The 27,571-nt window shown below is 39.6% G+C and overlaps 1 protein-coding gene across 5 annotated transcripts in view; it reads left to right on the top strand.

The window, feature by feature from the left end:
* LOC122542503 (frizzled-3) overlaps positions 1–27,571 on the top strand; it is a 106,726-nt gene that overhangs the window by 63,604 nt on the left and 15,551 nt on the right. For all 5 annotated transcript variants that reach the window (XM_043680304.1, XM_043680324.1, XM_043680313.1 and 2 more), the window contains 2 exons: positions 13,572–13,768; positions 16,803–17,820. In XM_043680304.1, the coding sequence (XP_043536239.1) occupies positions 13,572–13,768; positions 16,803–17,820 (1,215 nt within the window). The remainder of the gene's footprint in view (positions 1–13,571; positions 13,769–16,802; positions 17,821–27,571) is intronic.

The following is a 27,571-nucleotide window of genomic DNA, read 5'->3' as shown; positions in this document are numbered from 1 at the left end:
ACGGGATGGCATTTTTGCAAGAGGTAGGGCGGGAAGAGGTGTAATCCAGGTAGCTGTGGGAGTCGGGTTTGTAAAAAATGTCAGTGTCAAGTCGGTCGTCATTAATGGAGATGGAGAGGTCCAGGAAGGGGAGGGAGGTGTCAGAGATGGTCCAGATAAATTTAAGGTCCGGGTGGAACATGTTGGTGAAGTGATGAATTGCTCAACCTCCTTGCGGGAGCACGAGGTGGCGCCAATGCAGTCATCAATGTAGCGGAGGAAGAGGTGGGGAGTGGTGCCGGTGTAATTACAGAAGTTCGACTGTTCTACGTAGCCAATAAAGAGACAGGCATAGCTGGGGCCCATACGTGTGCCCATGGCTACCCCTTTAGTCTGGAGGAAGTGAGAGGATTCAAAGGAGAAATTGTTAAGGGTGAGGACCAGTTCGGCCAAACGAATGAGAGTGTCGGTGGAAGGGTACTGTTGGGGCCATCGGGAGAGGAAAAAAACGGAGGGCTTGGAGGCCCTGGTCATGGCAGATAGAGGTATAGAGGGATTGGATATCCATGGTGAAGATGAGGCATTGGGGGCCGGGGAAACGGAAGTCTTGGAGGAGGTGGAGGGCGTGAGTGGTGTCTCAAACGTATGTGGGGAGTTCCTGGACTAGGGTGGATAGGACAGTGTCGAGGTAGGTAGAAATGAGTTCAGTGGGGCAGAAGTACAGTCTTGGAGCATTGGATAACCCTAAACACCTTCAAATCAGAAACCTGTGGGCTTAAGTTCCACTCAAGAGGCCCTCTCTCAGAAAACTGATTTAAACCAAAGCCACAAATGTCCTTTCTGCTGGTTTTATGGGATTTCACAGCCGCAGTTTTAAGGTAAAACGGGAGACTCCTAATAGTCAGAGGGAAATTGAGAAACAAATTTGTAAGGAGATCTCAGCTATCTATAAGAATTTAGGGTGGTTATGGTAGGGGATTTTAACTTTCCAAACATAGACTGGTACTGCCATAGTGTTAAGTGTTTAGATGGAGAGGAATTTGTTATGTGTGTACAAGAAAAGTTTCTGATTCAGTGTGTGGATGTACCTACTGAAGAAGGTGCAAAACGTGACCTACTCTTGGGAACTAAGGCAGGGTAGGTGACTGAGTTGTCAGTGGGAGAGCACGTTGGGGCCAGCAACCATAATTCTATTAGCTTTAAAATAGTGTTGGAAAAGGATAGACCAGATCTAAAAGTTGAAGTTCTAAATTGTAGAAAGGCCAATTTTGACGATATTAGGCAAGAACTTTCGAAAGCTGATTGGGGGCAGATGTTCACAGGTAACGGTATGGCTGGAAAATGGGAAGCCTTCAGAAATGAGATAATGAGAATCCAGAGAAAGTATATTCCTGTTAGGATGAAAGGGAAGGCTGGTATGTATAGGGAATGCTGGATGACTAAAGAAATTGAGAGTTTGGTTAAGAAAAAGAAGGAAGCATATGTAAGGTATAGACAGGATAGATCGAGTGAATCCTAAGAAGAGTATACTTAAGAGGCAGTAGGAGTATACTTAAGAGGGAAATCAGGAGGGCAAAAAGGGGACATGAGATAGCTTTGGCAAATAGAATTAAGGAGAATCCAAAGGATTTTTACAAATATGTTAAGGACAAAAGGGTAACTAGGGAGAGAATAGGGCCCCTCAAAGATCAGCAAGGATGCCTTTGTGTGGAGCTGCAGAAAATGGGGGGAGATACTAAAAGCCTATTTTGCATCAGTATTTACTGTGGAAAAGGATATGGAAGATATAGACTGTAGGGAAATAGATGGTGACACATTGCAAAATGTCCAAATTACAGAGGAAGAAGTGCTGGATGTCTTGAAAGACATAAAGGTGGATAAATCTCCAGGACCTGATCAGGTGTACCCTAGAACTCTGTGGGAAGCTAGAGACGTAATTGCTAGGCCTCTTGATGAGATAGTTGTACCATCGATAGTCACAGGTGAGGTGCCGGAAGACTGGAGGTTGGCAAACGTGGTGCCACTGTTTAAGAAGGGTGGTAAGGACAAGCCAGGAAACTATAGACCAGTGAGCCTGACGTTGGTGGTGGGCAATTGGAGGGAATCCCATGGGACAGGATGTACATGTATTTGGAAAGACAAGGACTGATTAGGGATAGTCAGCATGGCTTTGTGCGTGGGAAATCATGTCTCACAAATTTGATTGAGTATTTTGAGGAAGTAACAAAGAGGATTGATGAGGGCAGATGTGATCTATATGGATTTCAATAAGGCGTTCGACAAGGTTCCCCATGGGAGATTAGCAAGGTTAGATCTCATGGAATAGAGGGATAACTAGCCATTTGGATACAAAACTGGCTAAAGGTAGAAGACAGAGGGTGGTGGTGGAGGGTAATTTTTCAGACTGGAGCTCTATGACCAGTGGAGTGCCACAAGGATTGGTGCTGGGTCCTCTACGTTTCATCATTTATATAAATGATTTGGATGCGAGCATAAGAGGTACAGTTAGTACGTTTGCAGATGATACCAAAATTGGAGGTATAGTGGACAGTGAAGAGGGTTACCTCAGATTACAACAGGATCTTGATCAGATGGGCCAGTGGGCTGAGAAGTGGCAGATGGAGTTTAATTCAGATAAATGCAAGGTATAAATGCAGGACGTATACACTGAATGGTGAAGTCCTAGGGAGTGTTGCTGAACAAAGAGACCTTGGAGTGCAGGTTCATAGTTCCTTGAAAGTGGGTCGCAGGTAGATAGAATAGTGAAGAAGGCATGTCGTATGCTTTCGTTTAGTAGTCAGAGTATTGAGTACAGGAGTTGGGAGGTCATGTTGCGGCTGGACAGGAAATTGGTTAGGCCACCGTTGGAATATTGCGTGCAATTCTGGTCTCCTTCCTATCGGAAAGATGTTGTGAAACTTGAAAGGGTTCAGAAAAGATTTACAAGGATGTTGCCAGGGTTGGTTAAGAGGCATTTGGATGGGTATATGAATAGGAAGGGTTTGGAGGGATATCGGCTGGGTGCTGGCAGGTGGGACTAGATTGGGTTGGGATATCTGGTCGGCATGGACAGGTTCGACCGTAGAGTCTGTTTCCATGCTGTACATCTCTTTGAGCCAATATTCATCTCCAGATTATTATCAGTAAATCAAAACTATCTGGTCAGAATCAGATTATTGTTTGTGGGTTATGATAGACATTGCAAAAATCAATTTCCTGGTTCATTCTAACAGTATCTCTTGGGGAGGTATTCACAAGTCTGTGGTATCACAGCAGTTTCTTACCTCTGGAGTAATTCCAGGTGGGTTACATCCTGGTTTAAACCTCCTTCTGGCAATGTAACCATCTCCCCTTCAATCCTGGCATCAGACCTATAGTTCTGTAGTAATGCTACTTTGTAATCAGTAATAACTTGCTTTCTTATTAACTTGCTGTTCATTTTGTGATTAATTGTGATTAATGAACCAAGGATGCACAATTTTGTAAGTTCACATTTCGCAGTTTCTCACCATCTAAAAAGTTACTCTGTTTTTCTACTTTTCCTTCCAAAGTTAACTTCCACCTTTCCCACATATTGCATTACCAATGCTAATTTCTTAAATGTAAGCTTTTATAACTCTTTATGTTCTGTTCACAGTTTAATTCCCCATCTGACTGCATTATCAGAAATTCTGGATATATTCTCTGCGGAGCCATTCCTAGGTCATTGATGTACATTACAAATAGTTGAGGTCTCGCATCAATTTTTGCATTATCTCACTTGTTACAGCAACCCTAGAAAAGGCATATTTATTTCTACTTTCTGTCCATCCACCAATCCTCAATTCATGCTGATGTATTACCACCAATCTAATGAACACCAATTTTGTGTGGTAATTTCTTGTGTGGTGCCTCATTGAAAATGTTCTGAAAATCCATTTACAGTAACCTTGTATACCACTCATTAATCCTGGGTGTTAGAAAATGATTTGAAAATGTTTTATAGATTATATTAGTGTTCTAACCTGAATATTGAAATATTGTTTGTTCAAAACTGTGGATCTTGCAGCTTTGTACACGTCATAATTTCCCTGGATCCAATTTTTTTGCCTACTCTAAAATTGACTGCGCTGCAGCCAGATGATCACATCATTTGCTGGTCTCATCTGGGATCATAATGTTAGCAGTCACATCTGGGACCATGACATAATTTGGAGATCCTATCTGGGATTGTAACAATAAATTTGGTGGTCTGGTCTGGACTGGGATTATCACAAATAATTTGCCTTCCTTAAATCCCTGTTTTCTCTCCTTAATCATAAAATTTGCCAAATGCACTAGTAATAGGTTCTAACAGTTGCTCAACCAACTATAGAATAACTAATCTATAGTTCCCTGTCTTCTCTCACCATCCTTCTTTGAATTGCAGGGTTAGGTTTGCTCGCTTCAATCCATGGGGATTTAAGAGTATAAGGAATTCTGGAGGATCAAAGTTAACATGTCTAATCTTTCCTTAGCTACCTGTTTTAAAACCCAAGTTGCAGTCCATTCAAGGGGACAATGGCAAATTCCACATTTTTGTCACTTGCTCGGTAAAGTTTTTCCTGAATTCCCTATTGACTTTGTTTTATATTGAAACATTCTCATTGTGTGAAATGTATGAAATCTTTAAACATATCTAATAAGTCAACCTCTTAGCTTTCTTTTACTTCAGAGAAAACAGCTCCAAAGTTTTCGGGCTTTTCTGCAGTCATAACTGTTCTTAAGTAAACTAATTTAAAACTCCAATTCAGGAATTGGAGTTTAAGTTGTTCATCAATATAAATATTGTTTCAGTATAATGTACAAGCTGGTCAAGTCAGTTGTGGAAGTGTACCTTTGAGCTGAAGCCATGTACAGAAAAAAGGATTTGAGTTTTGTCTTGTGCAGAAACTATAGTCTTCAAACATCTGAGTTAGGAAAAGGGATTGAAGATTCAGAGATTATTTACTCTGGACAAGGGAAAATTTAAGAATTTTCAACAAGTACAGGAATTGAACCCTGAAAATATATTTAGAGATAGCCATGATCTCTATACAAAGAGTTTGTACAGCTGGCTCTAGTAGATACAGAAGACAAATGGAAAGCTTAAAATTAACTGTTATTTGGAAAGTTATAAATGAGTTTGAAAAGGTAGATGATGTGCAAATATTTGAGAGAAGATAACAGGTTTTTCAAGCATTGTTTCAGAATTCTCAAGTTCTGGAAGTGCTCAGCTGAACAGTGTTTCCACTTATGTACTTTCATGTTTTTCTCGATTTTGTGAATGCCATTATTATTTTATTTGATTTTTGGTTATTTCATAGTTATAGCAAAGGGTTTGGTTGTGTTACAATGCGCTCTTATGCTCAGAAGTCTGACCAATGTATTAGAATTCTTTGAGGGGGTAACAAGCAAGATGGATAAAGAGGAAGTAGTAGACATAATATATTTGGATTTCTAGAAGGCTACTTAATCAGTGCCCATAGTGTTGGGCACCAATATTAGAATGGATAGGTCAAATAATAAAGGACAGAGTTGAGATAAGGTGGGAGATTCATTCTCAGGATGGCAGTCTTTAACTAATGGAGTGTCACAGGGCCACAATTATTTTCATTTATACATTAGTGACTTATATGAGGGAAGGAAATGTGTTATTGCCAAAAATAGGTGGGAAGGCAAGAACTGAAGGAGTCTTCAAAGGGAAATGGAGAGGTGGAGAGAGTGGTAACAATTTGGCAAATGGAATATCATATGGAAAAATGTGAGATTGTGCACTTTGGTAGGAAGAATAGAAGAGTTGAATATTATTTAAATGGAGAAAGCCTGCAAAAAGCTGCAGCATAGAGGGATTTGGGTGTCCTCTTGCATTAGTTACAGAAAGCTAGCTCAAGTTCAGCAGGCAATAAGGGAGTTCATTGGAATATTGGCCTTTTATTTCAAAGGGAATGGAGTCTTAACAGTAGGGAAATTTGTTTAAATTATGCAAGGTATCAATTAGGAAATATGCTGGCATTGGTGATGGTTTAGAGAAATTTCACTAGATTGATCCTTGGTATGGAGTGATTTTCATATGACGCAAGATTGTTGGGCTTGTACTCATTAAAGTTGTTTTTTATTCATTAATTCATGAGAAATGGGTAATGCTGGCTAAGCCAGCATTAAACTCCAACCCTAATTGCCCAATGTATAGTTTCTGATGTCACGTGAAGGCCAGACCAAGTAAAAATGGTAGTTTCCTTCCCTAAAGGACATTGGCGAACCAGGTGTGTTTTTCCAACAGTTAGCAACAGTTTCATCATCATTATTAGACTCTTAATTCTGGATTGTAATAAAAAAACAGTACAGCACAGGAACAGGCCCTTTAACACATCATAGCTATTCTGACCATGATGCCATTCTAACCTAATCCCATCTGCTTGCACAGTGTCTGTCTCCCTCCATTCCCTGCCTGTTTATGTGTATGCCTAAATGCCTTTTAAATGTTGCTATTGCATCCACTTCTATTAAGTCTCCTGGCAGTGTGTTCCAGCACTGACCATTCTCTGTATTTAAAAAAACACTTGCCTTGCATACATCTTTTTTTAACACCCCTGCTCCCTCTTTGAGCCTATACCTCTGAGTGGATTCATAAGTCTCTTAAATATTCTGTCAGTATACTGCCAGAAACATAGTACAATGGGAGGGTCAAATTTCTAGACACAGTAACATCAGTTTTTGATGGTGATAGTCATTACATCTCACTAAGATATTTAAAAAAACACATAAAACAGACAAAAACTCAGTTTTTACCCTTTAATCTGTCGTGTTTTTCTCAGAAATTGGACAGAATCATGCAATAAATTGATCCCTCAATCCCAGGAAATTCAATAATCTTTGCAATAAGTGAAAACATTTACCACAGCCACGCATTTGGGCCTACTTATAAATGGATGGAATTATTAAATGTAATTCAAAAGTAGTGGTAATCATCTTGGAATCCAAGATTATACAATGAAATATTAGTTGTTCTGTTACTCTAAGCAGTGAAGATAAGGAAGGAAATCCTGTTGAATTGCATAGTGGAACAAAGGGAAAAAGCAGAAGAATCCTACGGAGTAGTAGTACACAAATGAAGATTTTGTAACCGATTATCTACAAGTGTTGCTGCTAAGCCTAATCTAGGCAGTTCAAAGCCTGAAATGGAATCTGCCTCCAAGGGTTTAAAGTGGTGAGCTTTAGTAAAAAAAAATCTCTACTGTAATTCTGTCCAGCACTCATTACCATCAATACGAAGATTCAACTATCATTAATGGTGTGACTTTACGAAAAAACCTTTTCATCGTCAATCATAGCTACCCTATATTGTTTCTTCAGTACACAGTACATTCCACAATGCTGACTGTAACTCTCCTGTAATCATAGCAAATGTATTGATATAGGTTTTGTATGCAGCTGTAGAACGAAAAGTCAAGTGTGCTTATTTCAATTGTGAAATTACCAGGATCAATTTAAATTTGTTCTTTTCACAGTAGAAGACATTAATATTATTCCAAAGTTACAAAATATTCAAGGGGAAAAAGGAAGAGAGGATATAAATGCAATAATTATCACTACATTAAAAAGTGGCAGGGAAACTAATGGGTACTAAGGACTGCTAAGTCTCCTAGACATGATGGGTGGCATCCTAGGATTTAAGGAAGTAACTACAGAGCTAGTGGATGGTAATCTTCCAGGAACCCTTGCATTCTGGAAAAGGTCCAGAGGATTGAGAACTACCAATGTAACACATTTATTTAGAAAGAGGTGGAGAAAGAAAAGGATAATTAGGCCAGTTAACTGAATGCATGTAATTAGGAAACTGTTAGTCTATTATAAAGAGTATAATAGAGGATATAAAAATGCATTATATGATAAAGCAGTGTCAGCATGGTTTCACGAAGAAGAAATCATGCCTGACAAATTCACACGAATTCTTAGAGGTCTTAACAATCTGGGTAGGTATCTGGGAATTAATGAATGTAATATATTTGGATTTTCAGAAGGCATTTGGTAAGGCTTCAAACATAAAGCTACTTAACAAGATAGGAGCACATGGTGTTGGAGATAGTATATTAGCATGGATTGAGGATTAGATAACTCATAGAGTGGGGGGAGAAGGGGTCATTTTCAGGATGGCAACATATGGGAAACTATGAAGTCATGCCCTTTAACAAGGGGCATAGTGGATCTGAATATGATTTAAATGGAGAAAAACTGCAGAAAGCTGCAGAACAGAATGTTCATGAATCACAAAAAGCTAGCATCCAAGTTCACTGGGTAATAGGAAAGGCAAATAAAATATTGGCCTTTACTTCAAAGGGATTGAAGTATAAAAGTAGGAAGGTTTTGCTAAAATACAAGGCACCAGTCATTTCACAGCCAGAGTAATGGGAACAGTTTTTGGTCCTTATTGAGGGAAAGATATATTAGCATAGGGGACAACCCAGAGAAGGTTCACTAGGCTGCTATAGAGGGACTATCTAACAAGGAGAGGTTGACAAGGTTAGACCTGATCTCATTGGAATTTAGAAGAATGAGACGTGACGTTATTGAAATATACAAGGTTCTTAGGGGACTTGACATGTAGAAAGATTATTTCCCCCTGTGGGAGAGTCTAAGACCAGAGAAAATCATCTCAAGGTAAGGCATCTCCCATTTAAAACTGAGATGAGAATTGTGAATCTTTGGAATACTTAAGCAATGAGGGGTGTTGATGCTGCGTCATTAAGTATGTCCAAGGCTAAGGTAGATTTAATTAGTAAGTAAATTGAGGATTAGAAGGCAAAGGTATGACTCTATGACAGGAAAATGGAGTTGAAGATTATCAGATCAGTTATGATCTTATTGAAAAGCGGAGTGGATTTGACGGACTGAAGGGCTTATTTCCATTCTAGTGCCTTATACTGTCACTTCCTCCTCGTTTCTCATCCCCTGTTTTATCTTATATATCAATGGTAACCTAAAATATAAGAGTAGGAGTACAAGTGGACCATGTGACCCTTCAAGTTTGCTCTACCATTCAATACAATCATGGCTGCTTTACTTCAACTCTCATCAAACCCCTGCCAGCTCTCCCATGCTCCCTCCCCCCTTATCCTTGAATTTCTTTAGTGATCGAAAATCAGCTGTGAATATTCTCACTGGGGATCCATTTTTATATCTGTAAACATTTGCTGTGGGACGGAAGGAATAAATTACTAGTAACTTTTTCTGATTATTAATTTAATAGACGGTGTAAGCTTGATGAATGAATGCATAACGAAGTTTCCTTTGTCTCCTGTTTCACTTGATGATAAAGAGAATGCGATTCTGGAAGACCTGGAAAATCTTGTGAAATTGAAATGATTTGTTCAAGGCTATTGCTCCCTCCCCACTTCCAGGAGGACTGCCCTGACCTCTGTACTGGGCTGCTTTCTGTGTTTAATTAAAGTAGTTGGGGGTGGGGTACCCCATGGCATTAATGGAGGAGTGACAGTGTTCATAGTGTGCAGGGCACTGTACAAGGAATGACATGCATTTGTAGAGAAAGGGAGCCTGATTGTGGAGTGTTTGGGTCAGGAGGATGTGTTTCACCACTTGAAACCATTTTGCAAGGCTGAGGTTTACATACTTGTTCAATCTGTGCCACAGCTGCTGTGGTTTGGTGATTATTTAATACCATGGGGTTGAACGATGTCATGGACACAATAACTTATTAAGCTGATTGTAATTTTATCCTTTGAACAGGGTTTTCAGTACGTTGCAGTTGTCAAAAATGATTAATATTTTGCATAATCCTTCTAAAAGGGTTTCTTACAAATAAGCATAGTTGTAGAGGTTTTTTTGGTAGTTCAAGAATTAAGTCATCATCTTGTTCAGAAATCAAACTGAAAGAGTTCCCTGTATTTCATCTAGTATATGTAGAGTTTTGAGGTTTGTCAAAACATATAATTATCTGGTGTCTTTTGTCCTGTGAAATTCGGAAGCAAAATTAATCAACTTTTCCAATTCTGAATGAGAAAAGGAAGCAGCACCGATTATGTCATTGATGTACTGGAGAAGGAGTTGTTGTGAAGGAGCCAAAACGGATGGGTACATGAATGTGTCATGTACCTCACAAAGAGACAGGCATAACTTGGGACCATGTGGATACCTATAGCCCTACCTCTGATCTGAAGAAAGTGAGAGGAGTGAAAGGAGAAGTTTTTCAAAGTGAGTACAAAGTCAGTCAGGCAGAAGAGGATGGCAGTAGTTCAGGCCTGCTTTCCAGGAAGAAGCAGAGTACTCTAAGGCCATTCTGATGTGGGGTGGACATGTAAAGGGTGTTACTACTCCTCTTAATTTATATCTTAGTAAATTGTAAGGTGGAATGCAGTCAGTTGCATCATAGGTTCATAGTCATATGGAAACAGATACTTCGGTCCAAATTGTCCATGTTGACCGGGTATTCTAAACTGAACTAGGCCCATTTGGCCCATATCCATCCAGATGTCTTTTAAATATTGTAACTGTACCTGCCTCTACCACTTTCTTTGGCAGCTCGTTCCGTACACGCACCAATCCCTGCATGAAAAAGTTGCCCCTCAGGTCCTTTTTTAATATATCCCCTCTCACCTGAAACCCATGCCCTCTAGTTTTGGACTCACCTACCCTAGGAAAAAGACCTTGTCTATTTACCTTATCCATGCCTCTCATTTTATAAACCTCTACAAGGTCAACCCTTGTAAGTCTTTTCTGCACCCTCTCAAGTTTAACAGCATCTTTCTGATAGAAGGACAATCAGAATTGTACACAGTTAAAAATCAAACAATACCAGGTTATAGTCCAACAGGTTTAATTGGAAGCACACTAGCTTTTGGAGCATCGCTTCTTCATCACTACCACCTGATGAAGGAGCAACGCTCCGAAAGCTAGTGTGCTTCCAATTAAACCTGTTGGACTATAACCTGGTGTTGTGATTTTAAACTTTGTACACCCCAGTCCAACACCGGCATCTCCAAATCAGAATTGTACACAGTATTCTTCACCAGTGTCCTGGATAGCTGCAACATGACGTCCCAACTCCTAAGCTTAAATGTTCTGACCAATGAAGGCAAGCGTGCTAAATGCTGCCTTCAGCACACTATCTACCTGCAACTCCACTTTCAAGAACTATGCAGCAGGACCCCGAGGTCTCTTTGTTCAGCAGTACTCTCCAGGACTTAACTGTATAAGTCCTGCCCTGGATACAGATGCTTAGGACTTGACCGACAGGTTTAGACAGTACATTTGGATCGGCTCAGGCTTGGAGGGCTGAAGGGCCTGTTCCTGGGCTGTAAATTTTCTTAGGTTTTGCATTTTGTAAGGAAAACAGACGTTTATCCAAATTAAACTCCATCTACCACTCCTTAGCCGATAGGCCCTTCTGTTCAAGGTCCTGGTATACTCTGAGATAATCCTCACTGTCCACTCCACCACCTATTTTGGTGTAATTTGCAAACTTACTAACGATACTGCCTTTTTTCACATCCAAATCATTTATATAAATGATGAAAAGCAATGGACACAGCACCGATTCCTGTAGCACACTGCTGGTCCCAGGTCTCCAGTCCAAAAAGCAATACTGTACAACCACCACCTGTTTTCTACCTTTGAGCCAATTTGGATCCAATTGGCTAGCTCCCCCTGGATCTCACATGATTTGACCTTACCAGCCAGTCTACCATATGGAACCCTGTCAAACTCATTGCTGAGGTCTGTGTCCTGGAGAAGATGCTGAAGAAGAGTCTCTGGACTCGAAATATTAACACGATTTCTCTCCACAGCAATCTGTTTTTGTATTCCTTTTTTTGCATTCTTAAATCTGCCTCACAACCTCCCCAATGTATGATGGTATAAAAGATGCATTTTGTTGAAGCATTTCATCTTGCACTTCGTAAAATTTATAAGAAATACCAATGTATGGGGAAAATAACATTTCACACTGCATGAGAAGAGAATACTGATTGGTTGTCAAGTGGTCTGTGCTTGGTAGAGGCATTGCCAGTTAGCTGATGACTGACAATTATTTGGATCAAATTGAAGATTTTTTTTAAAAAGCTGTCGCCGTTGTGATGTGTTAAAATCTAAGCCTTAGAAATAAAGTTTAATCTCCTAGTATCCTAAGCTACTGAATATGGTACATAATTAGACTATAAAAGGCTTATTTGGTTCCTTTCCTTTAGATCTTTTAAGTATTGGCATATTTTTGTTACAGCTTTTAGTGGAAATTAGATGAAGATTTTAAATCAAATGCTATTAAAGATCCTTGTATTTTGAGACTCACAGCTACAACAAAAACAATTTGGATTTGAACAGCATCTTTAATCTAGTAAATCATCTCATGGTGCATAAAGGTATTATCAGTCAAAATTTGAGAACCATAGCCCCGTGAGGTATTAGGATAAACTATCAAAACTTACTACCCCACCTTTTAACTTTTCCTTTCTAAATTCCTTAAAAGTTCCATTGTCTATCTTTCCCAAATTATATCTTTGTAAAAGATGTCTTAAAATTTAACTTTCTAATCTCCATGGTACAGAAACATTTCTTCTCAAAGTTACAAATGACATCCATGGTGACAATTACAAAAGTAAGTTATTCTTCCTTGCCTTTGCTGGCCTGTCTGTAGCCTTTTGTTATGACTTCTGTTTTTACTTAACAGCTGCCATTCTTACTTCAGTGTAATCCTGACCCGTACTTGGGCAAATGTCTGGCTTTCCAGGTTACGGCAGGTGGGTTCAAATAATTCTTGACAAAGCATCAATCAAATCACTAAATCAGATTCTAATTTTCCATCTCACTGCTGTTTGTGCTGCCTTCAGCAAGACGTCATTCCTTCAGTGCCGCACTGGAATGTGAACTTAAATTTTAGGCTTCTGTTTTTGGAGTGGCTTTTTCCCCATAAGTATTTCTGTTTTGTCTGGGTGGCTGTATGTACTACAATAATGTGTTTCTAGTTTATGTAATCCCAGATTCTTTAGAAATGCATCCACAAAATGTAGCCACTCCTGCAGCATGGCATGGCTGGGTAACTCATACGTTCTAATATTTATAGAGCTGGTCACTATCATCTAGTTTATCTCTTTTTGGTTTCTGTCTTTCCTCTGAACAATTCCAGATACTTTTCAAAGAAAGAAGTTTCATTTCTAGAATTGTATTAGGGAAAATGAAACTTACCTAGTAGAGTTTATAAGCTTAAACAAAATGTTGCACTTTCCCTGGAAGTGATGGCAATTCCTGAATTAGACTTGGCTGGGAAAGAATAATGTAGAATTATTACAGCCAGCTATCTTTGTTGGATAATTATTTTCCAAGCGCTACATCTGCTCATCATCCAGTGGTTTTGTTTGTTAAATTTAACGATTATGATTTGTTGAAAGTTTGGAATATGCCTAACTGATCTTTGGAGTAAAATATTTGACTAGTTAAAGATTTAGAATTGAATTATGTTATGTATTGTTGCTCTTATGAGCTATATTGTAATGAATATGATATGGATTTAGTTTCAATTTTCTTGAATTTGCTTACATTTATTTTGTAACAGGACTACATAACCATACTTATTTCTCTTACAGCCATTCCATCCTCTTGTAAACTTGGAATGTTCCAGGGATCTACAGCCGTTCCTATGTGCAATGTATGCCCCTGTTTGCACTGAGTATGGGCGTATTACACTGCCATGTCGTAAACTGTGTCAGCGAGCATATCTGGAGTGTAATAAGCTGATGGAGATGTTTGGAGTCATGTGGCCAGAGGAGATGGAGTGTATAAAGTAAGAAAGCAAGCTAACCCATCTGAGCCACCAAGGTGGCAAGACAAACATTTCAGAAAATGCTGGTGATACCCACCAGGTCAGAGAAATCGGTAATGTTATTGTGACTAAATAAAAGATCTCGGCCAAAAATGTTCGCCTTCCTTTCTCTTCCAGATACTATATGACCTGTGGGCGTTTAAAGCATTTTCTGCTTATATCAAGCTCAGACCATTCTTTTAAGCTGTCTTAGCAACAGTCTTGTTTTTATAATGAATCTCTTTCATCCTGCTGAATACAAAAAAAACACCCTTCTCTATTGTGCTGGTTAAAGCTTATTTATTTGAATTGTCACTTGATCTTAAATGTTAATTGTCTTCAGCCTGGAAGCATATATACTGAGACCTTCCTTCCAGCAGCATAGTGCTTGTGTTCTCTAGTTGGAAGGAATGCTAAGTCAGGCACCTAAGTTGCTGCCACCATTGGATGAAGAGTCTACTGCAGTAATGGTGAAAATGTACATACATTGTCTTTGATTAGCAATTATAAAGCAGAAGGATTAAGAGATGCCACTTAGCCTATGTACTGTTTTCTGATGATATTTAGACTGCACAGCATTTTGACAGATGTTTCCTTTAATCATTGGTTTTAAAGCATTCTTGGGTATTCTCGAGTTGTGCAAGCTTTTTCTTCTTTCTTTCTTATTGATTTTGGGGTATTTGTGATCACAGTTACTGAAGATAGGCAGTTGACAATTTGTAAGTAATTTAGATATGATGCATTAATTAATTTGACAAAGAAAAGTATCTAACTGTGGCAAATGAGGATGGTTTACTGATACCAGAGAACAAACAGGTTGTTGATGTGGAATGCGTTGCTCTCATTTAAAGTGAAGGCAGTATCCTGGTGCTTTAGCCAGAGTGTTAGAGAACTCTTCTCTGGGTCTTCCTTCTCTTCTTTTGGTCCATCTTCATCTGAGGGTCACCTGATGAGGAACACTGCATGCAAGGACTACCTGAGGAGGACTCCTTGCTGCCCCTGAGCACTTGTTGATATACCCTCTTCCAGAGGCAGTTAATTTGTACTGTATCAGTCAATGTATGATTCCTTTTGGTGAGTGACTATGGGAGGACTGCTCATGACACTGGATTCTCGTTGTTTCCTTGCCCGCTTCCATTTGAAAGTCAGTTTTCATTCCTCTAAGAACAAAACTTTATTTTCAAAAACATTGCTCTTGTAGTAGTGTGGCACCTGATAAAAATTATAGTTTTGTTGGTGAAGGCTAATTACTACTAAAACAGTTAAATGAGTTTTCATGTTATACATGAAATACTGTCTGTGGGCTACAAAAAGCATACAGTTTTAAAAGGGGCCCTAATTTCCAACATTAAGTCCTTACCAAAACAGCATTCCAGTTAGAATACCAGAATTTCTTCCAGTGATCTGACTGCCAATTTCTGCAGATAATAAATAGCTCTGTGGAGCATCCAGCTGCTGCAGCATCCACTCTGTATCTGGTATTAACTAATTTGAAACTGCTCAAACTTACTTAAGTTTTTTGTAACCACTCTGAGCTGGCAGCAAACCCACGTTTCATGCACAAATGGACACTGTTCCAGCCTTCTGCACTTTTGGTACTTTAGTAAAAGATTTAAGAAAATTATCCCTGGGTTTGAGCAAGTTGAGAACATTGCAAGTAAATGCCAAAGTTACTGTCATCTCAAAGTACTGTTCTGATAAAGAATCACCAATGTCTTTTGGTGAAAGGTTAGTGTTCTAATCTTTCCATTCAGGAGTCCTGTGTGAATTTCTTGCAATTTTTCTAAAACAGAGATAAAATCACTTGAATTTAGGTTTTGTCCTTCATATCCTTGGTACTTCACAAAGCTCTTCACAGAAACTGAATTGCCTTTGAGCTTTGATGATTCTTACTTGCAAAAAATATATAATCCAGTAACCAATTTGTCTAATCTTTGGCATTCTGTAGCCCAGAAAATTATGAATGCATTATCATTAAATACATTTAAGGCTTTCAAAGGAACTCAGTTGAACTGTTGTAATGAATCTTGTAGATTGTACATTCATTGTGCAGTATTTTAGTGGAGAGAATAAACTTTTAATATGGTGTATGCTATGCTGACTAAACAGGCTCCCTTGACCTAGTATTATAGAATCATAGAATTCCCACAGTATGGAATTAGGCTATTCAGTACATTGAGTCCACACTGACACTCTGAAGAGCATCCCGCCAAGACCCACACCCCTGCCCAATCCCTGTAACCCTGCATTTCCCTTAGCTAGTGCACCTAGCCTGCACACTATATGGGCAACTTAGCATGACTAATCCACCTAACCTGCACATCTTCGGATTGTGGGAGTAAACTGGAGCACCCGAAGGAAAGCCATGCAGACATGGAGAAAACGAGCAAACTCCACACAGACAGTCGCATAAGCTGGAATCGAACTCAGGTCCCTATGAGGCAGCAGTGGTAACCACTGACCATTGTGCCACCCCATGTGTCAAGTTACTTGAGCATTTTTGGAGTGTACACATTCAAGCAAATGGCGAACACTCAACAACATTCCTGACTTGCACCTTGTAGGTAGAGGACTGATCCTCCCAAGCATGCTATACTTTCTTTAATAGGTTATGTATTATACATAGGCCATTAGACAATACTTAACAACAGTCATTGATGTTAGAGTTGTATTTTAGATAGGTTTTGCAGTAGTTTCAGAAAGGAACATGTGGCTCTTACTCCTACTTTGGGTGTGAAAGCTGTTAATTGGTCGTCATATAGATACTGTAATAACACTGGAATCTAGTGTCATGCAGTTTTCAGACTTCTTGCCTTGGCAACTTAAATTCTCCATTTCAGTTCTTTCTAGTTGCCAGTAGCACTTATAAGCACAAAGTTATTGCTAACTTTATTCATAATTCTCCGAACAGAATGTTTTAAGTCAGGATCAGTGAAATAAAGAAAATTAGATACCTATATATAGAAAACTTGAGTAATAGCAACTGATTTTCTAATTCACTTTTTCCATTCCCCAGATTTCCAGACTGTGATGAAGCCTATCCACGCCAGACTGACTCTATTTCAGGTGGTGATCCCACAGAGGACGCCCCAATGGCAGTGCAGAGAGACTATGGTTTTTGGTGCCCACGGGAATTGAAAATTGATCCTGAACTTGGCTATTCCTTCCTAGGGGTCACAGACTGTTCACCACCCTGTCCTAACATGTACTTCAGACGTGAAGAACTTTCTTTTGCAAGGTACTTCATCGGCGTGATCTCCATCGTTTGCTTGTCTGCTACACTCTTCACCTTTCTCACATTCCTTATTGATGTGAAGCGATTCCGCTATCCAGAACGGCCAATCATATTTTATGCAGTCTGTTACATGATGGTATCCTTGGTGTTTTTTATTGGGTTTCTTCTAGAAGACACAGTTGCATGCAACAGAAATGATCCTTCAGTTTATAAAGCATCTACAGTGACACAAGGTTCCCACAATAAGGCATGTACTATGCTATTCATGATACTTTACTTCTTCACAATGGCAGGCAGTGTCTGGTGGGTGATTCTGACTATCACGTGGTTTTTGGCTGCTGTTCCCAAATGGGGCAGTGAAGCCATAGAGAAGAAAGCACTGCTGTTCCATGCAAGTGCTTGGGGGATCCCAGGAACTCTCACGATCACTCTCCTTGCCATGAACAAAATTGAAGGAGACAACATCAGTGGTGTTTGCTTTGTTGGACTGTATGACATTGATGCACTGCGATATTTTGTTTTAGCTCCTCTCTGTCTCTACGTGGTGGTAGGTGTTTCTTTGCTACTGGCAGGTATAATATCTCTGAATCGTGTAAGGATTGAAATCCCACTAGAAAAAGAGAACCAGGACAAGTTGGTGAAGTTTATGATCCGTATTGGTGTATTCAGTGTTCTCTACCTTGTGCCGCTCCTTGTGGTAATTGGATGTTACTTTTATGAACAAGCATTTCGTACTGTATGGGAGACGACATGGATTCAGGAACGCTGTCGTGAATACCATATTCCCTGCCCTTACCAGGTATGTCATACTTCACTACTCAAATTGGAAAGTAATGGGTAAAAAAAGTAAAAATCATGATTAATGACTAGTTTCTGAGGTGATGAACTTTTCTGCAATCTGTGACTAGTAACTTGTTTACAGTGCCGACCCTGTAGCTTCAAGTTGTATATACTGATGACTTGCATTGCTCTCTAAGACTTTATGTGTGTATTTATATGTTTGTATATGTGTGTGAGTATGTGTACTATAAGTAGAAAATGGTACCTGTATTCTAGAAATCATAACTAATACTTAAGGAATGCATAATTATGAAAGGAAAGACATGCATTTATGTAGCACCAATTCTAATTCTACTATTTCCCAAAAGCATTTCACGATCAATTACTTACTTTTGAAGTGAGCACATCATTGAAGTGTAGAAATGTTGCAGTTAGTTTGTGGACAGGAAGCTTCCACAACAGCAGTAAAATAAATTGCCCAAAATCTGTCTGAGATGCTGGTTGAGGGTTAAATTTTGGCTGGGACACAGAGAGAACCCTGCTGTTTAAATCATGCCATGAGAGCGTTTCAGTTCATCTGAAAGATCTAAAAGGCTCATGGTTTAAAGTGTCATCTGAAAGATGATGCTTCTAACAATGCAGCCATCTCTCAGCACACTCCATGTTTTACAAAATGGAGGAATAGCAGAATGTGTGTTCACCATTAGATCTTAACTATATTTACCTACCTTTGTTAAGAAACATGCCTCAACTTTGAACACCTGGAATAGACAGAGTCTATTTGATTGTGTCTTGTAAGCTCAATTTCTAGCTATGAATAAGGAAGAGTATTTAAGATACACGCATTTGAAGACTTGTAGGACTAAAGATAACTGAATATCATTGTAGGAAGAAATACGTTGTGATGTACCATTTATTATTTGATGCAGTATTGCTCAGAGGCATAACCTAACTTACACAAATTTTTCAAACTCTAGGGTACAATTATTGTTTTAAAATCAAGCCCATGTATGGCTTAATTGTTGCTAATGTAGGGTGTAGGTTTGCTCGCTGAGCTGTAGGTTTGATATCCAGACGTTTCATTACCTGGCTAGGTAACATCATCAGTGGCGACCTCCAAGTGAAACGAAGCTGTTGTCTCCTGCTTTCTATTTATATCTTTCTCCTGGATGGGGTTCCTAGGGTTTGTGGTGATGTCATTTCCTGTTCATTTTCTGAGGGGTTGATAGATGGCATCTAGATCTATGCGTTTGTTTAAGGCGTTGTGGTTGGAGTGCCAGGCCTCTAGGAATTCTCTGGCATGTCTCATAGCTCTACACACAGATGAAAAAACCACCATTTTGACTGGGACAACACATCTATCCTGGGACAGGCTAAGCAAAGACATGCCAGAGAATTCCTAGAGGCCTGGCACTCCAACCACAACGCCATAAACAAACACATACATCTAGATGCCATCCATCAACCCCTCAGAAAACGAACAGGAAATGACATCACCACAAACCCCAGGAACCCCATCCAGGAGAAAGATATAAATAGAAAGCAGAAGACAACAGCTTCACTTCACTTGGAGGTCGCCACTGATGATGTTACCAAGCCAGGTAATGAAACGTATGGATATCAAACCTACAGCTCAGCGAGCAAACCTACACCCAAAACCTCAACCTGAGCTACAAACCTCCACAAACCTTGCGAATAAGACAGAAAATCTCGCCCAATGCATGATATCAGTCATGATAGCACCATTTTTGAGATGATTACTATAATGTTATACTCCTTCCCCTCGCATGGGTTTGTGTGCTACTAGGATTCCGAGGGGTCTCAGTAGTCTGGCTGTCATTTCTGAAACTTCTTTGATATATGGTAAGGTGGATAGGGTTTCTGGCTGTGTTTTGTCTGCTTGTCGTGGTTTGTTCTTGAGGAATCTGTGCACTGTGTTTTGAGTATCCATTCTTCTTGAATACATCGTATAGGTGGTTCTCCTCTGTTTTTCGAAGTTCGTCTGTGCTGCAGTGTGTGGTGGCTCATTGGAATAGTGTTCTGATACAGCTTCGTTTGTGTGTGTTGGGATGGTTGCTGGTGTAGTTGAGTATTTGGTCAGTGTTTGTCCGTTTTCTGTATACGCAGGTTTGTAATTCTCCCTTGTCCTTTCTTTCTACTGTGACGTCCAGAAATGCGAGTTTGTTGTCAGTTTCTTCCTCCTTGGTGAACTTGTTGCTAATGTGCTGTAAATGTAGGCTGATTTTGTTAGTATTAGTTTGTACTTTTAGCTGATGTTTTGATAAAATCAGACTGATTGCCAATGGCTGTGTTGAAACACATGATATTTGTGTGATAGATATATGTTTGATTTATTGAAGGGATTATGGTAGAGAAATAAGATTGAGTAAATTGCAGTGTCTGGCTCCATTTTATCATCTATCATATTTTAATTCCCAATGCTGCAAGTTTCATTTAGGGACAGAAAAATGTGCATACTAAACTATGTTAACTGTTGAGCTGAAATATGTGCCGCCGTTATTGGAAAAGCACAATGAGACAGAATTGAAATTGAACTCAACTGCAAAATCACATTATACCAAAACAGAGATAAATTCTGAATGTTAAGCCCAACTACAGTCTTTTTTTTTGTTGGGAGGATCCTTTTGGAATTCTGTGGATTTGAAGTTATAAATATCCATTGTCTTTATGACTTCCCAGCACTAGATCCTTGGATGTAAACTTCAAGAATGTCACACCTTGTTTGAAATTCCTCATAGAATGGTGAAATCAGTTCAGAAGAGGCTCCTTGGTCCAGTATTCACATACCTAAACTCATCCCACTTTCCTGCTCTAGGTCCATAGCTGTGAATGTTATGACACTCCTCATCCAAATACTTTTAAAGGTTGAGGCTTCCTGCCTCAACTACGCTCCCTGGCATTGCATTCCAAACCTCCACCACCCATTGGGTGAAAAGGTTTTTTTCTCAACTCTCCTCTTAAACCTCCTGTGTTTCAGTTTAGAATTATGCCCCTTGTTATTTGGCCCATTGACTAAAAAGAACAACTGCTTTCTATTCACCATGTTCGTGCCCCTCTTAATTTTATATACCTCTTATCAGGTCTCCCCTCCACCTTCTCTACTTCAAAAGAAAACAACCCAAGCTCATCTAACTTGTCTTCGTAGCTGAAATTCTCCATCTCATGCAACATCCTGGTGTATCTCCTTTTGTACTCCCTGCAGTGCTTTTGCATCTTTCATATAGCGTGGTGACTAGGTGTGCACACAGTACTCTGTTATGCCCTAGCCAAAAGTTCTCTACTGTTCCAACATGATCTGCCTACTGCTATTATCTATGCCGCAACTGATAAAAGCAAATGTTTTGTATGCCTTCTTAACTACTCTATTAACCTGTCAACCTTCTTCAGGGATCTGTGGACAAGTATCTCAAGATCCCTCCACTCCTGTGGGCTTCTTGGTATACTTATTGAATGCTCCCTTATCTTGTTCCTTTCTTCAAAGTGCATCACCTCATTTATTATGGCTAAATTTCATCTGGCACTGATCTGCCCATCTGACCAATCGAGTTATATCCTCCTAACACCTTCCTCCTCACTGTCAACCACGTGGCCAATCTTTGCAAATGACACAGACTTATTTCTCATTCCCCCCTGCCCCCCACTGTTCTCATCTACATCATTTATGAATGTCACAAACAATAAGGAATTCAGCACAGATCCCTGTGGTACACCACTGCACACCAGGTTCCAGTCACACAGCCTTCTACCACCATCTTCTATCTCCTGTCACAAAGTAATTTTGGATTAATCTTGTCAAGTTACCCTGCATCCCATGAGCTTTTACCCTACCATCACCACAGATCTGGGTTGTGACTGCATTTCTGCATTCCCAAATCATACCACCACCATATGTTTCTGAGTTGGATATGTCTACCTTTCTCAATAGGTACATTGACATAATTGGGAAATCCATAAGGGTCAAGGACCCCATCAGAAGTTAGACTCATGTAACAAAGTCATGGTAGTCGTCGAGCTCTGAAAGTGGATGGTAAGTCGACAATCAACCACCCTCCCTCCTTCAGCTTCATTGTCAGAGGAAACTGGCACTACCTAGTTGTACTCTATGCAGTCCAAAATTTGCCATTTCTGTTTGTGTGGTAAAGCTGGCTGTGCAGTGCTGTCAATAGAAAGAGCTGCAAGCAGAGACTATCAGACAAAGGATTTTGCAAGCTGACTATATGCTGCAACTTGTGTGGTGAGGCCAATGTAATCTAATCTCAAAAGACTGCTCTAACAGAGAGCAGCCCAAACCATGCTCCTTTCATGAACCTTCCACTGTCACTTGGGCAGAACATACTTATGAAATTATACCTCATGAACAATGTCTCAGGCATCACCATCACTAACCCTGGTTATGTCCTCTCCCATCATCAGAACAGACCCACCAAGTATGACAGCATACTGGAGGGAGCAATAGTCCTGAGAACCCTCAACATTGAAATTGAGCCCCATGTAGTCTCATGGCACCATGTCAAATGTAAGCAAAGGAACCTGCTGATTATCACCTTCTGCACCCACCCATCTTCCACTCAGCTGATGAATCAGTGCATTTCCTACGTGTGATGAGGGAACCAACAAGGGCAAGAAACTTAATTGGTCCAATATTTAGGGACGGACATTGAATGCTGGTGTGGTTGACAGTGACCAGATCCCATGAACATATCTTTTAAAAAAAAATGGTTTCTTCAGCCTACCAATTTGTCTTGTCTGGTAGGTAGCAACATGTTTAAAATGATATGAAGATTACTTCCTTTTAACGTGTAGTTTTAAAGCTATTATGCAATGTGTTTCAACCACATTATCTTAAGGTCAAAGCAGATGTGCTGTTTCCACAGAAGTATGGAATAGTGCACCCCTGCTCCTACAAGTAATGATTGCGATGGTGGATATCCCATCAGCCTTAACAAGGAGCAGGCCTACATGATGGGTGTGCTCTCTAAAATGGATTTGGGAATGTAGAGAATGTGGTGAATTTCAGAAAGCTTCCTTATCCTATCTGCGGTAAGACACAGCTGACCTGTCTTTCATCTACTGCATGAAAACTTTGCTCATCAGACAGGATGCAGGCTTAGGAGGACTGGAAATCCCAGGTAAGGATGGCACTTGGGTCAAAGCATTCCTGTACATGAGCTGTCACTTCTATTTGGATTGCTGTTGCTATGCAGACTCAGCATCAGCAAACAGTTCAAATAGGACTGTGGAGCAAAGGTAAATCATGGCATGTTTTTTGGGAACTGGGTTGTTTTAATCTGTTTGCCCTTCACTGTCAGGTCAGACTACCTGAAAGAGCTGGGGAAATGTCTTGGAGGAGCCAAGACATGAGCTAAAGACTAGAAACAGCAAGTAGTTATGGTAAAATTTTAAAAAAACTGGGCATGTGGAAGCAATACTTCATCTCCATTTTGAATGAGAACTTCATCAGGTGCAAAGTGTTCTTGGTGTTGTTGTATGTGGCAGTAGTTTGGCCCATTACCCCATTACTCTTTCTGCTGTGGTGATCACTCAAGCCACTTTCTTATTTATCTTTATGTCAAAATGTTTTGCAGGGGCAAATTGTACAGACCTGTTGATTAAAGAGAAAAACCATACCCATATCACTGTCATTCTGTTGGTTGTCTTGTGTGCTGCTGCATCAAGATGTACATGGACTCTCAGGGCACAGACACCAAGTACACATTGAGGTTCCAACTATCCCTCATTTTGGCAAGGTTGGGTCTGGCCATGTTGCTATAAAATGCTGCAAGCAGTTAGACTGTGTCATATAATCTGTCCCCATGAAAGCATTCATACAGAAAAACAACTTTGACCACAAATCCATCAGATGATTTCCACTTGCAATGTCCTAGATGCCTTATAGGCAAAGAAGATTATGGAATAAAATGGAAAGTTCTGGAGAGCTCAGCATGTCTGAAAGTATTATTGTTTCAGAACTGTTGAAGTTGTATTTTTATTTCAGATTTCCAGCATCTGCAATATTTTGCTTTTATCAGGAACATTGTGAATTATATTGGTCAGTTCTCTGTGTGGACTTTGAGAATAATTGTGTTAGGTTAGGGGTAAATGTAGGGTTAGGGGTATGGGTGGGTTGCGGGTCGGTGTGGACTTGTTGGGCCGAAGGGCCTGTTTCCACACTGTAAGTAATCTAATCTAATCTAATCTAATCTTGTATTTTTATTTCAGATTTCCAGCATCTGCAATATTTTGCTTTTATCAGGAACATTGTGAATTATATTGGTCAGTTCTCTGTGTGGACTTTGAGAATAATTTGACAGATTGCTCATCTCCATAACTTTCAAATGGTGAGAAGGGCCTTCCCAATCAAATTCCTTTTACAAATCTGAAGTCTCACCTCTCCTCGTGTTGCCGACAAAGGGACTATGGTGAGGAAGAGATCAGTCATGATCTCACCAAATGGCAGAGCAGCCTTGAGGGTCTGAGTGGTCTACCTTCTGATTTGTATGTTTGTATGATTGACCTCCATCTCCTGGAATATGCCTTTGCAAGTAAGGTCTGGAGAGAGATGTAGTGGCTTTTGTCAAGGCTCATGCGGAGCAGCTCCATGACAGAGGACTCTGCTGTACAAGCTGTACTCAGTGTCAAACACCAAGATAAACATCAACTGTGGCTAGAGAATCATTCACTCAGTCAAGGACACTCTAGGTCCGTTCAAAACATGCAGTCTTCTAGTGCAAAGAATTGTCGTCATCTGAGTGTTATAGACTTCCAAAGTCCAGGACTATATGCTGAGTCCCACACTGAGTGTGGGGCAGCTGCTAAAGACGTACAGTGGGGAAAGGCCAATGTCTAAAGCCTTTTAACTCTAGTACATTGAGGGGCTGGAAACAATGGAGAGTGTAACTTAGGGGCTGACTTGGGATGTACATCATGAATATCAAGAGTATTGAGGCGCCTCAGTGGAATATGCTGAATGAGAAAAGGTTACATTTTGTTCGACACTGTGCAATTTTCAATTTGAAATATTTTGGAATGCACTTTAAAGAATTTTAAGAAAAAGTCCATTTTTGGAATGGGACAAAGTGCAACTCTCGTGATTTATTTCACTGACTGGGTGAATTGTTTATTCAGAAAGCCAGCACAAAATCAATGGGCTGAAAGGAGTCTTTCTATGCTATAATTATAATGTGATTCTGTGACAACTAATCCTGTTAGTAAACGGTTGAGTGATTTGAAGACTTGTTTTTACAGCAGGAATGGAAATAGATTGTTCTGCTTTGGGAAATGCAATAAGAAACTCTTCATTGCTTCCACTCAGAATTGTGGCATAGGATTTTTTCCAAGTCAAGCTTCAATGGACACTGTAACTTAGGGATCTACTGCAACAAACAGACACCTTGTATTGGGATTCCTTCTCTTTACTTATTCCTTCCCACATCAGCTCTTCTTCCAACATAACTTTGTTCCTCCAAAGTTATGTGGCAAAAGTTTGTACTGAAGTTTTTCTATTCATTCATATTAAAAAATGAATGTGAATATAGAGATGACACAATCACTAGCAGGACCAGCATATATTATCCATCTCTAATCATCTTTGAGAAGGTGACGGTGAGCTGACACCTTAAACTGCTGCAGTCCATTGTCGCTTAGGTACACTGACAATGCTATTAGGGAGGGAGTTCCAGGAATTTGGCACAAGAACAGTGAAGCAAAAGCAATATACATTTAAGTGAAAATGGTGTGTGACTTGAAAGGCAACATGCCCAGAATTTAGTGAGAAGGACTTTGGGCAGGCCTTTGTCATTTCTGATGCTTGGATCATTCTTGGTCTACCTGGTTTTAACCTTATCGGACTTCTGTGCAGTTGTTTTGATGCCACCAATCTGCTAGGAATTCAGAAGACAGTTTAGAGTCATCCACATTGCTGTGGATCTGGAGTCACATATAGCTGAGACAGGCTACATGTGATAGATTTCCTTCCCTGAGGGAATTAGTGAACCACGTGGGTGTTTTGACAATCTGATAGATTCATAGACATCTCTCTGAACTTATAATTTATTCCAGATTCTCTTTATTAATTATTTGAATTTAAATGTTGTCAATTGCCATAGTGAGATTTGAACTTGTGCTGCCAGAGATTTAGTCCAAGTTTCTGACTTACTGGTCCAGTAGTGTTAATCCTATTTTACTATTTCCATAAAATTACTTAATTACTCTTGAGATAGCAGCATTTTGGCTTGTATCACAATTTTATGTTTAAAACAGGGAGCCAGTCCCTATAAGCGCAGGAGGCTCTATTTCTAAATTGACATACACAATATACGCAGCAAGCTCCCTTCACTGATGCTACACATCTGAGAACTGACCAGGGGGTGGTGGCTTTAGAGTTGTTTGTATGTGTAAATAGTAATGTTATTTTTATAATCGAATATCAGCATTGCTTAGATTTATCAATATTTATAAATCATCATGCCTATATTAGAAGAAAATAGCATTCATGCTGAATAACTATTTTGTATCAGGATGTGAAGGAAGAGATCAGTATGCCAGATGTTCTAAGGAAACTAATAATAAAAAATCAGGGACAGAGATTCAGCAAAATTAACAGAACCAGAATAATAGTAATTAAAAAAACAAAAGCATTAAAAAGTGATGTTTTCAGGGCCAGATGGTTTCCATCTTGTTGGAGTCTATAGGAAAATTATCATTGGAGATGAATTTGGACCTTCTTGCCCATAGAAAGGAACACTACCACTGTGCCATAGGACGATCTTACATCTAAGGGTGTAATAATGCAATACCTTGTAAGTTTTCAGCTGAACAGGTAAAGCCAGCATGTGTTTAGTTGTGCATTGGATTTTTCAGCCAGCTCAGAACCATTAAATTGGAAGCATTTGTTATAACTGTTTTCTGTGATACATTAGGAGGTCTTAAAGAAGATGGTGCTGGATGTACTGCAACTGATGTTGATCCTGACAGCGTAAACTGGTTCAAGTCTGGAATTTCCCCCCAGCTGCATAGTCCACAAATACCAACTATTGTCCCAAAGGCGAAATACCTAATTGGATTAAAAGTTCAAATGAATCTGAACCTCAACAGGAGTCATTATCAGAACTAAAAGCTGAAAATTAAGAGGAGATAAATGTGCCCAGACTTGCAATATACAAGAAGCATAAATAATTCAAAATTGCTGGTAAATGTCCCTGACATCCTGGGTCATTCTCTCCAACACATCTGTCAGACTGTCCAACATCTTATTGCCCTTAGGCAGCTGTCATGTTATGCATCAGATTCAAGACCACATTACAATTTGGGAAGCATGAAAGATTACCATCGAACGAACAACAGGGGAGCTGATTTTGTCAGTTTTATTCCTAAATCCTGTTGAAGCTTGCCTTTTTTAAGCCTGTTTCATGATTGTAGGTGTTTAATAAAAGATTTGAGAATATCATTGAATGGGAGTGCATGATCCATTTTAAAACGGGGTGATCATTGAGTGTTTCTATCTCAAATTGAAACCATAAAAAATTACTGCATACATGATTTATTGATTGGGGCTGTCACTTTTTACTCCAACAGGATTTTAATTGCAAAACTGCAATTGATTACAGAAAGGCTCTACATTTTAAGCCAGAACCCATGACTTCTATAGAGGTGGTGCCACTGAGATATCAGGATGGGATATTACATGAATTAAAAGTTGTCATACAATGCAGTTTGGAATTGAAATCTCAAATTGCAGACAAACTTAACCA

The sequence above is a fragment of the Chiloscyllium plagiosum genome, chromosome 3 (genome assembly GCF_004010195.1).
Source record: "Chiloscyllium plagiosum isolate BGI_BamShark_2017 chromosome 3, ASM401019v2, whole genome shotgun sequence".
Classification (NCBI taxonomy): domain Eukaryota; kingdom Metazoa; phylum Chordata; class Chondrichthyes; order Orectolobiformes; family Hemiscylliidae; genus Chiloscyllium; species Chiloscyllium plagiosum.
This window is presented reverse-complemented; position numbering and strand designations above follow the sequence as displayed.